Raw genomic sequence first — 17,451 nt, 5'->3', positions numbered from 1 at the left:
TACCTTTCAGTACAACAGTAAAAAATCTTGAGGTCATCATGGACTCAAACCTCTCTATGGAGGACCATGTAAATACTGTATGTTGCACATGCTACTTCCACATGAGGAACATTGCCAACATACGTCACCTGTTGACATGTGATGTGTTACGCCTTTTGGCCAGATCCACTATCCTCTCATGGTTGGATTACTGTAACAGTCTACTGGGTAATGTACATCAGGATCTTGTCACCAAATTACAGCGCGTTCAGAATGCAGCTGCATGGATCACCACCTGAGGCCTGAAGTAGTTGTACATTGCATCAGTCCTTGTAAAACTACACTGGCTGCCGATCAAAGCAAGGATCGAATTTAAGATCTTGTGCATCACATACCGCTGCATAAATGGTTCGGCTCCATCCTGCCTGTCCTACTTGGTGAAAGAGTATGTTCCATCTCGCTGTCTGAGATCAGCCAACAGATCATTTCTGACATTTCCCACAGCCAAAGTGAAAACCTTTCGACACAGACTCTTCTCATTCACCTCAGCCTTTCTCTGGAATGATCTGCCCATCTTTGTTAAGAACACTGAAACACTGTCTACTTTCCAGTCAAAGCTGAAAACGTTCCTCTTCCCAAATTATTACCATGATGTCTAGACTAGCTGTCTTTTCAATAGTGCAGTGAGCAATGACTTGGTGTTTGGACACTGTGCAATATAAAAGACGACTTATTACATAGCATCTGCCCGGCGTCCTGCTGCTTGCTAGTTACATGACGGGCTTCAAACTTTGTTTTGTAGCTGGCCCTGGGCGCCAATACATTTTCCAAGGTATACATTTGACCATGTCATTGACTACAGAAAACATTTTGAAAATAATTTACAAATGTGGAAGCTAGACAATGTCTGTTTAGTTCATGATCAGTCAAACCATAACTTCCACAGATCAGACTACGCATTTATCAGACACTAAATGTGATTGGTCTAGAGAATACTTTCAGCCAATGAACAGTATTTTTCTTTTCTGACAGTGTGTAACAGTCACACATGATTTCATTTTCTGGTAGTGTAACTGTATTACTAAAAGCAGCTTAGAACCTATGGCAGTCAACATCAGTCTGCTCTTAAGTCAGAAAAATAATTTTTAAGTGTTTTCAGAACTGATGTGGGTAGTAGGGTAGCTGCATGGTAAAAGGATTCATTTGTCACATCAAAGACTTGAATTTGATTCCCCACATGGACACAATGTCTGAGGCCAATTTCTGGGGTTCCCGGCCATGATACTGCTGGAATTTTGCTAAGAGTGAAGTAAAACCAAACTCATTCACTCAGAAATAACGGTAACATGTATCAAACAAGTGTTCCAATGTTATTCAGTTCTAAACTTGTGTGCCAGTATTACTGCATATGTCATGTTTGTTTTGTCATTCGCTCCCAGCATTCACCATATGACATTAAACCTTTGAAGATTCAGGTTTTAGTTGGTCTTCAGCAATCTGATTGTTATAAGGTACAGCCCAGGAAAGCAGCATTGGAGGGAAAAACAGTTAAAAATGGTGTGGCTCAACCAGCAATAGACATGGTTGAGTGATTGTGTGAATGTGGCTCTCCTGACAGTGTGGTTCCATGTTACCGTAAATAATGGATATTTTTCTGCTGTTTCTGTAATGACATAGTCTTTTCGATTTGAATTGGAAACATCTCAATAAATTTTATGTGAAAAAACAAAACTGAAATTGCCCTTTTCCATAATTGGAAAAATCTCAATAAATTTTATGTTAAAAAATAAAACTGAAATTGCCCTTTTCCATACAATGACCCATTACCATGTATTATTTTATTTCAGAACAGATTCTATGCATAGGAATTAAGATAATACAGTTAGCTAATAAAAATAGAGATTGCAAGATTAAGAACAAAACACACATAAAAAGATTAATGTTAATAAAAGACTTCAACAAGAATAGAGAGGTCACTTATCATATGTCAACTAAGCAAACAAAGGACAATTTACTTAAACAATTTTAATCCATTGTGGTCGTTGGGTGACACTTATTTGAAAAAGTGGTAATGATTCCCTTACTCCTTGTGTTTTTTGCGGTGGAAATACTTGAAATATGGCTTCAGCAGCAATATGGAGATTTCAGATGTGGCTTTCCCGGGTGGACAACCTCGTTACTAACAAAACCGAGTGGGCAGGCTTACTGACTTGGTTGACACATTGATACCCAAAAGCTCATGCTGTTGTTCACTGGATAGTAAAGTCCAGATTAATTACAGAACAAGGCCATATAGTTGAAATATTGCTAGAGCTGCGTTAAACAACAACCAACCAACAAATGACCAACATATCATTACAGTGTCCATTTACTCAAAGCATATCATGACAGGACATAAACTCAGCTTATATGACTATAATATGTTTCTGTCATTTCATTCATCATCTACTTCACAAATCATCTCACATCTTTTAATTGAAAATAAATTTTTTCATACTGAAGAATATGACGTATTGCATCTACAGTGTAGAAGTGATGTAAGTATTGTTGAGACTGTTTCTGAAAGATTCGTTGTTTATTGATGTAAGTTATTTGAGGTTTTGTGTCTATAAGGTAATATTCTACTTGAGTGTGTCAAGTTCCTTTAAGAGGGATGCTATTGAAATGATTTTATATACTGTATGTAATGTCACTAATGAATTTCTGATTTCTCTATCCTCATTTGATGAAATACATTAGTGTTCTTTATGTTACCATGGTATTATGTGTACTTTTCCCAGTATAATAAATGAAGTGTAATAAATGTCATAATTTAATACAGAATACAGAATTCAAATGGATTGAGAAGGGATTTAAATCTGATATGTACCATGTGTTAAATAATTGAATTCCCATTGTTCCATGTTCTTGAATCTCTAATCCTTAGACATTGCCAAATGTTTATTTACAAGTGTCATTGATTCAATATATTTTCATGTACCCATTTGTTAACTCATTCAGCATTCCATCATCCCTTATACTTTACTGTTATTCAGCTGCAGTGCCCTGCAGCATGAACTGACTACAGAAGGGTGACAGAATACTCCTATAGTGGGAAATAATTCAAGCTTCAAAATGCTATTTCAGTCATCTGCAAAATCCTGTATAATATGTATAATGTATGCAATGATATTGATATACCTCTGTCTACATGCATGTATAGGGCTGCCGCGATTCATTTCATCAAAAATCAGATTTGACACATGATTTTCAATAATTGTTATATCTATTTCAATTCCATATCTGAATATATATTTAAATTATTTCCTTACACTCGACTTTAGTTATGGTCTTTGGCATAGGGACATGAAAGTGAAATGTACTGTTCTGTGTTGAAACAAGATACACCAATTGTTTGAAAATAGTCACATCATTTTCATTACTGATTTCCTAGTGAAATCTTGGAATAAATTTTCAGTGGGATATGTTTTGTTTGATAAACTATGAAAGTCAAATGAAGTCTGACGTTTTTACTGAAATGAAGAATCATTTTAAAAATGTTCAGGTCCAGTATTGAAAATCAAATTTAGATCTGGGTGAATTGTTGCAGCCTTATCCATGTGACTGAGATACGATGGTTTGCAAGATGTAGTGTTGAGTGGGAGATCTCCATCACTCGTAACTGCCACTGCCTCTATCCCCCTGCAGGGAGTATGTAGTATAGTGTATTCCTCACTTATGTGAGACAGATTGTAGGATAATAGTATTAGTAATGTTTTAGGATTTTGATACCTTTTCCTGGTGGAATAACGTGGTGTCAGCTGCAGTATTACTTACAAATATGTACAATTTGATTACTTGTATCTACTTTAATATGTGCATTGTATAAGTAACATGTCAGAATTACTCCAAGTAAAATATATATGTATTTTGCACCAAATTATTTACTGCCATTTTTACATATAATGGTATTTTTGTGATGCAAAATATGCATAACGGTGAATACTGGTGTTGTGAGTATGAAAATAGCAGACTTCTCTTCATTGTCCCTCAAAACGTGATAGGAAATGTTCATTATGTTCTTAATCCAACCATGTGTATTTTCAGAACTGATCTTATTTATATGTTGATGACATAGCCCCACTAGTTATGTATGCCTTGTATATCTACCACATTCACTTACCCACGTAGGGTATACTAGATAAGTTCAGTCCTCCTACAGTGGAACATTCTTGTCTTAAACGCTATTAGCTGATAATGTATCATGGAGATCTTTCAGCGCTATAGTCTGCCATCAGCAACTAGCATGTTTTGAATAAAGGAGAGCGGTGGTGTAGCAAAGTGGTTGAAGCATTGGCTTGTCACACCTAGGCCTGGGTTTGATTCCTCACATGTGTCTAATGAGTGAAACCCATTTCTGGTGTCACTTCGTTGTGATATTACTGGAATAAAAACTCTACTCACTCGAATAAGGGACCTGCCATTTCTTATTCTAACCTTGAAAAAATAAACAAATACATGTATAACATTTGTTTCCTGAACATACTTGATGTCTTGATGAAATATGTTGTGGAAATGACTTGGTGTGCTTAGCTCTCACTAGGAGACACAAATAGTGTGTCAGGATCTGTGATTGAAAAACTGACCTCCCCAAATAAGGCGGCTTATTGCCAGCCTTACTGCTACTTACAGTGCTGTAGTCCTGTCATACAGACGCAGCTGATCTGATGGCATTTTGTTACAGTTTACACTCTTTTCTAGTGAAGCATATTGTATGGTAGTATTAAATATGTTACCAGCATTGTTCTGTCTTTGTATTTCTGAACAACTTGTGAAGATCTTCAATAACCCTTGCTTGTCATAGGAGGTGGCTAATGGGATCGCTGACTCGGTTGATCATATTCCAGTTGTGTAGATTGATGCTCAAGCTGTTATTCACTGGATTATCAGATCCAGACTTGATTATTTATTATAATAGCTGAAATATTGCTGAGTGCGATGTGAAACAAAACTCACTTTTCTGAAACGTTGTAAGTGTTCAAGAAAAGCATCAGTGACTGGAAGATAAATCATGAAAGAAAGTGGGTAAGAAAAAATATGTATTTCTGATACAGTAACAATACATAATCATACACCACACTCACAATAAATATTAAAGGACATATTTACATTACAGTGAGATGGAACAGGTGGTAATACTGATGGTGAGAGTGACTAGATTCGTGAGAATCTGAGCCCACTGAGCATTATACTAACAGGTTTGATAATGTTCACTCAAGAAAATACTCATCTTCCATATATAAATACATGTAATTTATTGTTAATTTCTTATAGTCATCACAGCCTTATAAAATGGTCAGGTTATTTTCTTATGGTTATCCAGAAATGGATCCAAAGGAGGAGTACGCACCCACCTCCCCCCGGGGAAAAATAATTCCCAGAGGAACATTTCCCCTATCCTTTGGACTTCATTAACTATGTACATACACTTACACACCTCAGTCCACACCTTCTCCAAAATCCTGTATCTGCCCCTGTTATTTAATAGTTCCTGGACATGGAATATGGCCTTCCAAAGTTCTGAAAATGTCTGGAACCTTGGTGCGGGTAGTTTGAAACGAATTTGATTGATCCCCCCATTAACTTATTCAAGCAGTCTTTCAAATGACTTCCTTCCTCTGTTATCAAGTTGAGCACAGTTTATGTAAATATTGTTTAAAAGATGTACATGTACTCTTGTACCTTCGTTTACCACATTGTATTCGAGTTGGTGTAGTCTATGGAGGAAGTATGGTTCTAACACGCCATGTGGGTGATACAGTAAGAACAAGAAATGGTAACACTGAAAATGCAGATAATCGTCTCACAGACAGATGGTATGTGACATGGGCATCTAATACTGACAGGTACTGGCTACAGGAGACGTTACTAGCACTATCTCATGATCATCCAGTTGTTCTTCTCCACGCCTTTCTTTTTGTCCAGACTCCCATACATCATCACTGGAACACAAGAAGGATCAGTGAAGGTGAACTACAGTACCTAATACACGCATCCATCGCACTATAATACTGAACAAGTCATGACTTATACGTGTTATATTTGAAATTACACTTTCACAGTAAAATATAAATTCTAGTTTTCTTGGTTCATGAATTTTTAGTGCGGGCAATGGGAGCCTTTACAATTTACACTTGTCAGAGGGGTACAAGGTACATGATCTCAACTACCACATGTCAGAGTTAAATTGTTGTGCCACCCGCGCTGGTTGAGTGGGTTATATTGCTGACTTTGCTGGCGACGAGGTGCCTGACTGATAGACAAAGTGTAAACCCAAATACAATTTCATCTGACAACTTTATGGATGAACAACTTCTTTATTGAGAGCTCTCAAAACAATAAAGAAGTTGTTCATCTACAAATTGCTTTGTAACACTTAACTTTGTAAGTGGCATCGTGTATTCTTAATAGTGACAGTTATTGACGGGGTACAATGGGATCAAAATGCACCACAAAAAGCAAGCAAAGGCACAATGTGGGCCACCTATATGAGACACCAGGCCCATAGCACGCCATTTTTTCGTATAGGCCCAATAAGTTCCAAAGCTTTATATTTAGATAATATTGATGGCTTGGACAGTCTTTTAGCAACAATCAGGTGTAAGCCCGGTCTTTTTATAAATGGTAACTACGCCTTGGTCGCCATTCATTAAAGTCTACTACAGTCATTTACACTGTAATAACATGCACTGTATGATCGAACGTGGATCCATATGCTAGAACAGTTTCATTTCACCCTAGAAGCCATCTCAGTGATATGAGAGACTGAGATGCCAAGATTTCTCGGCAGTCATTTCGACTATATGCACAGTAGAATAAAGCCTCAACTGCAGTAGAATAGAGCGCTAGAGACACTTTACTCTGGATACCTTACAATGTGTTTTAAGCAGCTACTTTGAGTGAGTTTAGTTTTACGCCATACTCAGCAATGTTCCAGCTAAACGGTGGCGGTCTGTAAATAATCGAGTCTGGACCAGACAATCCAGTGATCAGCATCATGAGCCTCGATCTGCTCAATTGGGAACCGATGACATGTGTCAATCAAATCATCTAGTGCGATCCCCGTAGTCGCCTCTTAGGACCAGCATAGTTTACCGAACATCCGTTGCACGGGTCTCATTCTCGAATTATGCTTCCACAATGTCCCCCACCCAAATGATATTGTGCCAAGAGGGCCACACACAAGAGAAAATCATTGTTGTAGAGACTCAATTCAATTTAGACTTTTACTTTAGAAATTAAAGCACTTACTTTTTATTTTGGGTTCCCTGTCTTTCTCTCTCCTGTAATTAGCCATCCAGGCTGTTCTCTTGGCTTCCTCGGTGTCGAAGTTTATGGGTGGATCCCCCTTATCCTCCCTCCCCAGGATCAGATCTGCCCCTGGGGTCTCCTCCATCTGAAAGCGGTCATTCAACGTTGTCCGGCCGTCCACGAACATGGTCCTGCTACCCCCCGCCTGCATCACCTCCGTCACGTGACGCCAGCTGCCTCCCTGACGTCCATGACGCAGCCTGATGTGAAACAAAGTGCTGACATTAGCATCCAAGTGATAAATAAAGCCCTGAAGAGTTCGTTAAATATCTATCATTACATCACATCCTCATCGTCATAATTTATTAGTGGCTGAAGGAATATACACATGCGACGACTAAGTGCTGTTTGACGCTACTACAACTGTTTCAGTAATGTCACGCATCAGTTTCCTATCACTCCATGTACGTACATACTACATGTACACTGTACCAGCATGGACAGATGAACCTCTCTGTGACAGTGTTGAGAGATCGATGTATTTCACTCAACTGTAAAGCACATCTAGAATTGTCTCACGTTTATTTCGTTAAAAATATATTTGACTCAGAAAAAGGTCATGGTGAGAATTAAGACTAAACACATCTGAAATATATATTCCTGCCAAGTGACATCAAAGATGGAACATCTCAAGGTCATATTGCATTCACGTCTATATATGGGTAAAAGGATTCGATCCCAAGGTCGGGTCATGCCCATATATGGTTCTTGCTGTAGCCCTGCCAGCACTCAGCATTTGGGACGTGCAGGTCCGGAGTAGAATAGGGATTCGCGAACAGCAAAGATTCTTTGTTGAGACACTGCTGACAGTTCCGTTAACGAGCTTCTTACGTCGACGCGCTCTTGTATAAAGGTGGGAGAGAACACATGCTGTTGACAATGTACTGTAGAGTATTGTCTTAATTCCAGCAGTACTGTCCAGTAATGAAGATTAACATTACAGTCTGGACATGAAAATAACTGATTTAACTGCCTTTGAATATATGCACAAAGAACGTAATTAAGCACCCCTTGTATTTCTGCAATGGTTGGTTCTCATCAACGTCTCATGGTGATCATTTTTGAAAAACACGACTTTTTCTGACCCGTATGATCCTTTGACTCATAAAAAACGACAAAATGATAGGAAACCATGTTGATTTTATGTAGATTATTGTTATTTGGCAAAAAACACACACGTAAACTGATTTTCATACCAAACCAAGCCTGGTACAAGAATGTCAGTGGAATGTTTAAAGTTCAATTTAATGGTGAATGTGATCTTTCAAAATGTCATTTTTGTCTTATACGACCTCCATATGACTGTGACAGCCAGCACTCTCCTCCTCATACCCCCTGTCAGCTTCCTGGTCCTCTTTAGGGACAGTCAACGACATTCCAGTGTCAAGCAGCCTCCAACTGGCCAGGTTCTGTACAGGAGGATCCCTTTGTTGCAGACGGCGACCAATCATGTCACAGACATGCTTTAAAGGGTTAAGATCGGGGCTCATTCACTCGTGAAATGTCAAGTTCTTTGTGTATATTAAGCAGGAGCCAAGAAAATGGGCCCATTTTCAGCAAACTATCACATCTCTACGGTTCGGCGTAGTTTTACCAAAAAGCGATCCCTGGAGTTGGAGAGGATGAGAAGACTTAGAGACTTGTAGATTTGCGTGTGTTTAGGTTGTATACCTGTATTACAGCTTCTGTATGAGAACCTGAACAAAGTTACCTCGGTGGTCCAAACGTAGGGTAACTAGCTGACGGCCATTGGTTGCTGATGGCTCTGAAAGCACGGTGGTAGTCATCGTAGCCGTTGTTCTGGCTGTAGCGGAGGTGGACAGGCACGCTGCTGTCAATCTGAAAGCAAACTGAATTTGACATCACAGTATTCCAGATGGTTTGTATAGAATCTGTCACTGTTTTAGGAGTAGACAGTTTACTGCAAAGAAAAACGGCCCGATGTACCAAGACCGGCAGAATATGGAGCCTAAGGCTTTACATTAAGCGGTCTTAGTAAGTATGACAATGCATGATGAACACTTTTCGAAACCAGATAGTGAGCGAGTTTAGCTTTACTCCGCTTGTAGCAATATTTTAGCAATATTACAGTGGGGGACACCAGAAACGAGCTTCACACATTGTACCCATACTGGTAATCGAATCCGGATTCCTACGTGACGAGCGAACGCTTTAACCACAAAGCTACACCGCCGCCACTTTCGGCGACCAGACCTTCATTTGTATCATTCTCGACACATGGTGTTTTCGACCCTGTTTATAGCATTCGATTTCTTACAGTGTTAAATACCATATTAAAAGGCCTTTCTGTTGACATATTGTGTGTCACTGTGTCCCGTCAGCGTGGGACGTTACCCAGGGTGTCTGTCACCAGTTAGTCAAGGCCAAACTCTATAAACTACATGTCACCGTCCTAGATTACTGAGGATTTTTAAATTCCTGGGTTGTACGATATTTTAACATGTTTAGGTTATTTTTATGCTTGTCTTAACTCACTCACTCACACATTCACTCACTCACTCTCTCATATCTGCCGCCTGTCGAGTGGTTCATTCACTAAAGACACGGACACGATGAACGTTTACAACTCACCGCTGCCTCTTTGGCCATATCAGGCTGGGACAGAGCCACCACGGGCCCCGGGGGTCGTTCCTTGGGTGGGGCTTTACCCCAGGGTTTTCTCTTTTTGCCGAAGGCTGGGGACATGTTGGCAGTGGCGTAGTGGTTGACGGAGATTGTTGGGGGCAAATAGGGGCCCTCTGTTACGTCCATCCATCGAGACATGTGTCCATAGCTGGTCTTGCTGCACGGAGAAACAAGCGTGTTTAGTATGGAATATTTACAGAATAAAGAAGGTACCAACATTTGATATTCTTGAAACGTTGAACTAGAAATATGCTGAAACTCAGTGCTCAGAAAACATCTTACATAAAGTTTAAAATTGAAGTAAAAATTGTCAGTCAAGCTGGATATCCAAAAACAAGGTTTGTTAATTTGGGAATTTTCGCAAGAAAACCAACCTGCATGTCTTGAAATAGGGAACAAAATCTATAATCATGATTATCTGGTCAGGAACCTATTCGTAAACCTTATATTGGAATAGTGTGTTTTACATAATTATCACGTTTATAGATCTCAGAGAGGATTTTCTGCTTCAGCAAAGATGTCTAAGCCTGAAAGAAATTATTCCGCTACAACGTTTCTTAGAGAACATGGTCAATGTGGCTTCTTGCGTTTCGAAAGTCTTTAGATAACAGGGCCAATTTATTATTTTCCGTTTCAAAAGTTTTTAGATAACAGGGCCAATTTATTATTTTCCGTTTCAAAAGATCTTTAAAAAATGGATCTCGTAAGATGCTGCACACTCTGAACACGCCATCCCGCTGAAAGAAGAAATTCAGAAAAAAGGCCGATTGTGTGCTATGTGAAGCCACTTGTTTCTTTGACATTTTAGAAATTGGTGAGTCAATAATGATGCATACGATTTTGTGAATAACAACTTCTTGTTTATTGCACAGAGCCATGTTTCGGTGCAGATGTTTACATCGTTGTCAACCCAAGACTGTACATTTCGACGTTGCAACTTCCACCGTTATCGACCTAAAAGTGCACGTCGCTCTATGCAATAAACAAGAACCTGTTATCCATAAAGAAGTATGGATCAAATATGAAATAAAGTCGACATCCGTGATTCCACTTTTACATGACCCAACCCTGTCGTAATTTATCTCAATGAAGATGTACTTATGCCATGCTATTTTACACTGATCGTTGCAGATAATCACCTGGAGACGGCGAGTCATGTTGACTTAGTACAACCACTGCGTGCACTGCTGTCTGAAGTAAATATGATAGACGCACGCCGCTATGGAAAGTCTAGATGTTTTGTCCCAACTGTTGCCATCTCGCATACGATAGAGGTATCATTTCATTACACTTTGTCCAGTTTTCACATAACAATTAGGACCCATGAAGGTGCGGGATAGGAAGGTCTTCTAGCAACCCATGCTTGCCATAAAGGCGACTATGCTTGTCGTAAGAGGCGACTAACGGGATCGGGTGGTCAGGCTCGCTCACTTGGTTGACACATGCCATCGGTTCCCAATTGCGCAGACCGATGCTCATGCTGTTGCTCACCGGATTGTCTGGTCCAGACTCAATTATTTACAGATCGACACCATATAGCTGGAATACTGATGAGTGCGGCGTAAAACTAAACTCACCCACTCATAACAATCAGCAATCATGTGGTGTGTATGTTACAGTCAGATTGTGAAATAACTCATACAGTGAAATGACAAAACATTTCAGTCATTTCGAGAAATAAGTAAGATAGTCAGCCATTTCGGGTGTTTGATTGTTACTACAGAAAATGAAGCGAAATGGCTGACACATACACAATTATTAATCACATACGATGTTGTATATAACCTCAAGCTCAAGAAACCCTTCGCACTGTATGCGACGAATGGTGTTTTAATTTCATATGGAGACCAAATACACTGTTGTTGAGCTAATTGCTCATGATAAATACTCATTACAACATCTGCTTGAAATACAGACATTAACGCTGGAAACTTGTTTTCTTATTTACGGTTCCAGTTCGCCATGTTGTATAATGTGCATCATGTGACATCATGTTGTCTGTACAGCTTCTTACTATGTGTGAAGCCCATTTCTGGTGTCCCCCGACGTGATATTGCTGGAATATTGCTAAAAGCGGCGTAAAACTAAACTCACTCACCAAACAGGTTATTCTCCATCATTATGTCTCCATTGTGAGACGAGAGCGTAGGTCGGCGGCTCAATCCCCTAACAACCTCATTCCAAAAGATGTAAAAATCTGGTACTTTATATTACCATGCCTGGCGTTCGACAAGAGTGAGTTCGTGGGTTTAGTTTTACGCCGCACTCAGCAATATTCCAGCTACATGGCAGCGGTCTTTAAAATAAAGACTCTGGACAAGGCAATCAAGTACTCACTCAACAGCATTAGCACCGATCTTCCCAACTTGGATGTGATTATTACTGTCCACCAAGTCATCAGTTCTGACCTCCTTTTTCTCGAGAAGAGAGAAAACAAGGACTAGTCGGCCCGGAGTCAGTTAACTATGTACATCCATATCTTTAAGTAAGTGCAATAATCTTATACTCGCAGTCGCACCCTATTTCATCTGACCCATCTATTGTGTGACTGCATGGTCACTATTAACATGCTCTCGGTATTAGACACGCATATACAACATTTACAAGTGTATATGTGTGTGTTCTACCAAGTTTCGTTTTCAATCATTGTGAAGTATCGTAGCCTTTGCTGATCTCTTATGTATTTGATTTCCTTCAGACAATTATAGTATTAGATTTAATTCAGATCTTCAACAACAGTTTTGAAGGTTTGTCGACTTTTCTAATAATAAAGCAGAAATAATATCTGAAAAACAGTAACTAGTTTAAATTGTGACAAACATCGTATGTATCAGTGTCATGTCAGTAGATGAAACTGCACAGAGTTGATGAGGAACAAACCTTTAAAGAATAACCCAACCCGCCTATCCACAACTCGAAATATCGAATAGGTGGATGCATATACCCGTACATATACTATCTGTCATCAAACAGCAGGGGGCTACCGAAGTTGATTAGAGCGAACATAACCCACGGGACAAAGACCAAATATTGAAATGCTTCACTGACTTGATCCATCTGTGCAATTGTCTATGTCATACATATGGACGCGTAGAGACGAGTGGTGTATTACTTATGGCTACAATAATTTACGACTGACTACATGTGGTTTTATCTGTCCAGAATCACAAACATATACACAAACGTCCTTTTAAACAATAATCAAGTAAAATAAAAATCATGTCTATTAAATTTTACTACACAATTCTGTAGGAGTGGCTTTTTGATTTCTTAATTGACGCAATAAAACAGTTGACACAATAAACACGTTATTCTTACTTTGCTCGTGGCGATACATCTCGTTCTTGCCTATAAACAGTTTTCATGTAGTCGAGAGCCATCTTAGCGTGCACCTGTTTGACATGGAATGAAACCTATTCCACCTGGGAGGGGTAGAGCATAACAATCACGTGAGGGGGTACAGGTAGGGCACTGAAAAAGTTGGAACTGATCACTCTAAAATCAGTCATAACTGATCAATGTATATTCATACCCCCTGTAGTAACAGAGTGCCGATGGTAGTTTAATTGAATTATTACGTTGTTTAATTAAGGTACGTTTGTAAAATGATCATTAATGATAAGCTGGTCCCTGGCAACTGAATAGACTCGTCCGTTTCGCCTGGAGATTGATCCTTGAGTGTTGAGGGCAAATTTCATATGCTCACTTACAAACTATGCATTGTAATCGTATTAGGAGTGCCAACAGTGGGTTCGATAACACCCCGATAGGCAATAGACAGATTTAACAAGGTCTGAGAAATCATGTCTGTCAAAAAGTGATTACGTTGGGTTAAAGACAGACAATAAGAACTTACGACAGACAGAAAAGTATAAGGATTAATGTTTAAAGAAGCTTTCTGAGTGAGGTTTGGCGCATGCTATGTCTGTATCGATTACGAGTTACCATTGTCGCCTGTCTGTGCCAAATACCCGTGGGATATATATTATATATAAGGCAGGTGGGTGATAGAGGTTTAATTGTAGCAGTTACTCATAGCCTGGCTCCAGTCTCTCGGTTGCCGATACACCATAGTCATGGTGATGGACAGACAACAGACAGATAATAGAAAGGGTGATGGACGGACAGCAGAAAGATGATTCATAGGGTCATGGGAGGATAACACAAAGATGATAGATAGGGTGATGGATAGACACCAGGGTGATGGACGGAGAACAGAAAGGTGATAGACATGGTCATGGACAGACAACTGAAAGATGATAGACATGTGATGGACAGACAACTGAAAGATGGTAGAAATGGTGATGGACAGACAACAGAAAGATGATAGACATGTGATGGACAGACAACTGAAAGATGGTAGAAATGGTGATGGGCGGACAACAGAAAGGTGATAGACATGTGATGGACAGACAACTGAAAGATGGTAGAAATGGTGATGGGCGGACAACAGAAAGGTGATAGACATGGTGATGGACAGACAACAGAAAGGTGATAGACATGGTGATGGACAGACAACAGAAAGGTGATAGACATGGTGATGGACAGACAACTGGAAGGTGATAGACATGGTGATGGATAGACAACAGAAAGATGATAGACATGTGATGGACAGACAACTGAAAGATGATAGACATGTGGTGGACAGACAACTGAAAGATGGTAGAAATGGTGATGGGCGGACAACAGAAAGATGATAGACATGGTGATGGACAGACAACTGAAAGATGATAGACATGTGATGGACAGACAACTGAAAGATGGTAGAAATGGTGATGGGCGGACAACAGAAAGGTGATAGACATGGTGATGGACAGACAACAGAAAGGTGATAGACATGGTGATGGACAGACAACAGAAAGGTGATAGACATGGTGATGGACAGACAACTGGAAGGTGATAGACATGGTGATGGATAGACAACAGAAAGATGATGGACATGTGATGGACAGACAACTGAAAGATGATAGACATGTGGTGGACAGACAACTGAAAGATGGTAGAAATGGTGATGGGCGGACAACAGAAAGATGATAGACATGGTGATGGACAGACAACTGAAAGATGGTAGAAATGGTGATGGGCGGACAACAGAAAGGTGATAGACATGGTGATGGACAGACAACTGAAAGATGATAGACATGGTGATGGACAGACAACTGAAAGATGGTAGAAATGGTGATGGGCGGACAACAGAAAGGTGATAGACATGGTGATGGACAGACAACTGAAAGATGATAGACATGGTGATGGACAGACAACAGAAAGGTGATAGACATGGTGATGGACAGACAACTGAAAGATGGTAGAAATGGTGATGGGCGGACAACAGAAAGGTGATAGACATGGTGATGGACAGACAACTGGAAGATGATAGACATGGTGATGGACAGACAACAGAAAGATTTTAGAAATGGTGATGGGCGGACAACAGAAAGGTGACAGACATGGTGATGGACAGACAACTGGAAGATGATAGACATGGTGATGGACAGACAACAGGAAGATGATAGACATGGTGATGGGCGGACAACAGAAAGGTGACAGACATGGTGATGGACAGACAACTGGAAGATGATAGACATGGTGATGGACAGACAACAGAAAGATGGTAGAAATGGTGATGGGCGGACAACAGAAAGGTGATAGACATAGTGATGGACAGACAACTGGAAGATGATAGACATGGTGATGGACAGACAACAGAAAGATGACGGAAGGTAACAGCTGTATGGATGGCCAGAAGATAGAGAGGTGGACTGACAGACAATAGATAGATTATAGACACATTGATTGATGTACTTATTGAGAAAAGAGTAGATACCCTAACGGACAGATTTATAGATGAATAGATCAGCGGATGAGAGTCTAGGTAGCCAGGTAGGGAACCGGAGTGTTTGGTTTGGTGATTTTTGAAATGTACATCTAGTTTGGTTTGTTTCTGTTGTTATATCTAATTTGGGACTGCAGATATAACACAACTCATCATTTGGAATATTTATGATATATATATATATATACTTGTGTTCTTCACTTTCAGTACACATTACTGCCAACACTTTCAAGAATACGTTTTATTTACAATAATCAAGAGATTGACACCATTATTAAACTATTCAAAGCAAGCCCAGTGAAGCGTTAGTAAAATATAGCAAAGTTGGTCAACACCCACTCTTTCAATTAGTCACTGTGGGAGTAGGACAATACGGTCTGGACCCGGGAGCGATTATACTTCGACGTGACCAGCAAACCCGAAGGACAAGCAGTCCGACTAAAAAGCGACATCAAATTAACGGTATGTATGTTAGTATAGTTGTATGTAAGGTATTTTATTATCTAGCTTGATGACATTAACATGTCATGCAAATTCACAAAGACATTAAGATCTTCCGGGACCAGTGAAGATGTTTCAGGTGTTCTGTTAATGCCGGTGAGGTATGTCAACTCTTTCGGTCAGTTATTCCAGCTGCTCTGTTGACAGGACATGTTAGATTCTTATCATGATCATGTGAAAACATGCAGATTCACATGTAGTTTGGTTACTTCAGCTCTACTCGTACACGTGACTGAATATGCACACGCTTTATATCTGCTTTTTAGCATTATTGCACCAACAGCACTTATACCATGGAAAACCTCTTTGAAACCTAGTCGCAGAAAACATGGTTAGCACTCAAGCCGTGTGGCTATCCAGTTACTACAGTCGTCTAGAAACTCAGCGATACAAAGTGTAAGGTAAGGGTAGCGACTTATTCAAGGCAGCTTCTTTCCTCGACATCAGGCGAATCCAAGGCTTCTCATTTCCCCATCAACAGGTGAATAATAGAGTTTCTTCTATCCATCCCATCGGGTGAATTCAAATTTACTTCTTCCCCTTTCACCAGATGAATACGACTATTTCTTGCCCTGTTACCACGTGAATCAAAGACTATGCAAGACTATTTCCAGCTCTTTCACCAGATGAATACGACTATTTCTTGCCCTGTTACCACGTGAATCAAAGACTATGCAAGACTATTTCCAGCTCTTTCACCAGATGAATACGACTATTTCTTGCCCTGTTACCACGTGAATCAAAGACTATGCAAGACTATTTCCAGCTCTTTCACCAGATGAATACGACTATTTCTTGCCCTGTTACCACGTGAATCAAAGACTATGCAAGACTATTTCCAGCTCTTTCACCAGATGAATACGACTATTTCTTGCCCTGTTACCACGTGAATCAAAGACTATGCAAGACTATTTCCAGCTCTTTCACCAGATGAATACGACTATTTCTTGCCCTGTTACCACGTGAATCAAAGACTATGCAAGACTATTTCCAGCTCTTTCACCAGATGAATACGACTATTTCTTGCCCTGTTACCACGTGAATCAAAGACTATGCAAGACTATTTCCAGCTCTTTCACCAGATGAATACGACTATTTCTTGCCCTGTTACCACGTGAATCAAAGACTATGCAAGACTATTT

The 17,451-nt window shown here is 39.8% G+C and overlaps 1 protein-coding gene and 1 long non-coding RNA gene across 2 annotated transcripts; one reads left to right on the top strand and one right to left on the bottom strand.

Moving 5' to 3' along the window:
* Positions 1 to 5,040: 5,040 nt before the first annotated feature.
* LOC137291504 (uncharacterized) lies at positions 5,041 to 13,380 on the bottom strand. Its single transcript, XM_067822865.1, has 5 exons — positions 13,294 to 13,380; positions 9,922 to 10,132; positions 9,041 to 9,168; positions 7,270 to 7,529; positions 5,041 to 5,960 (listed from the first exon to the last, which is right to left on the bottom strand). The coding sequence occupies exons 1-5, from the start codon at positions 13,353 to 13,355 to the stop codon at positions 5,893 to 5,895; spliced, it is 729 nt and encodes a 242-aa protein (XP_067678966.1). The 5' UTR covers positions 13,356 to 13,380; the 3' UTR covers positions 5,041 to 5,892.
* A 1,662-nt stretch (positions 13,381 to 15,042) lies between these two features.
* On the top strand, positions 15,043 to 15,298 carry LOC137290364 (uncharacterized). Its single transcript, XR_010957206.1, has 3 exons — positions 15,043 to 15,073; positions 15,108 to 15,243; positions 15,278 to 15,298. It is a non-coding gene; the product is annotated as an uncharacterized lncRNA (long non-coding RNA).
* Positions 15,299 to 17,451: the final 2,153 nt, after the last annotated feature.

Source organism: Haliotis asinina, chromosome 7 (genome assembly GCF_037392515.1).
Source record: "Haliotis asinina isolate JCU_RB_2024 chromosome 7, JCU_Hal_asi_v2, whole genome shotgun sequence".
NCBI lineage: Eukaryota > Metazoa > Mollusca > Gastropoda > Lepetellida > Haliotidae > Haliotis > Haliotis asinina.
Note: the sequence above shows the minus strand (reverse complement) of the source record. Positions and strands in the feature narration are given on the sequence as shown.

Excerpts from the sequence above, each read along its gene's own strand:
- LOC137291504 (XM_067822865.1), bottom strand. The coding sequence starts at position 13,355 with ATGGCTCTCGACTACATGAAAACTGTTTATAGGCAAGAACGAGATGTA. Across the intron at positions 7,530-9,040 it reads CCTACGTTTGGACCACCGAG|GCTGCGTCATGGACGTCAGG; the intron begins GTAACTTTGTTC and ends GTTTCACATCAG. Across the intron at positions 5,961-7,269 it reads CAGGGAACCCAAAATAAAAA|TGATGATGTATGGGAGTCTG; the intron begins GTAAGTGCTTTA and ends CTTGTGTTCCAG.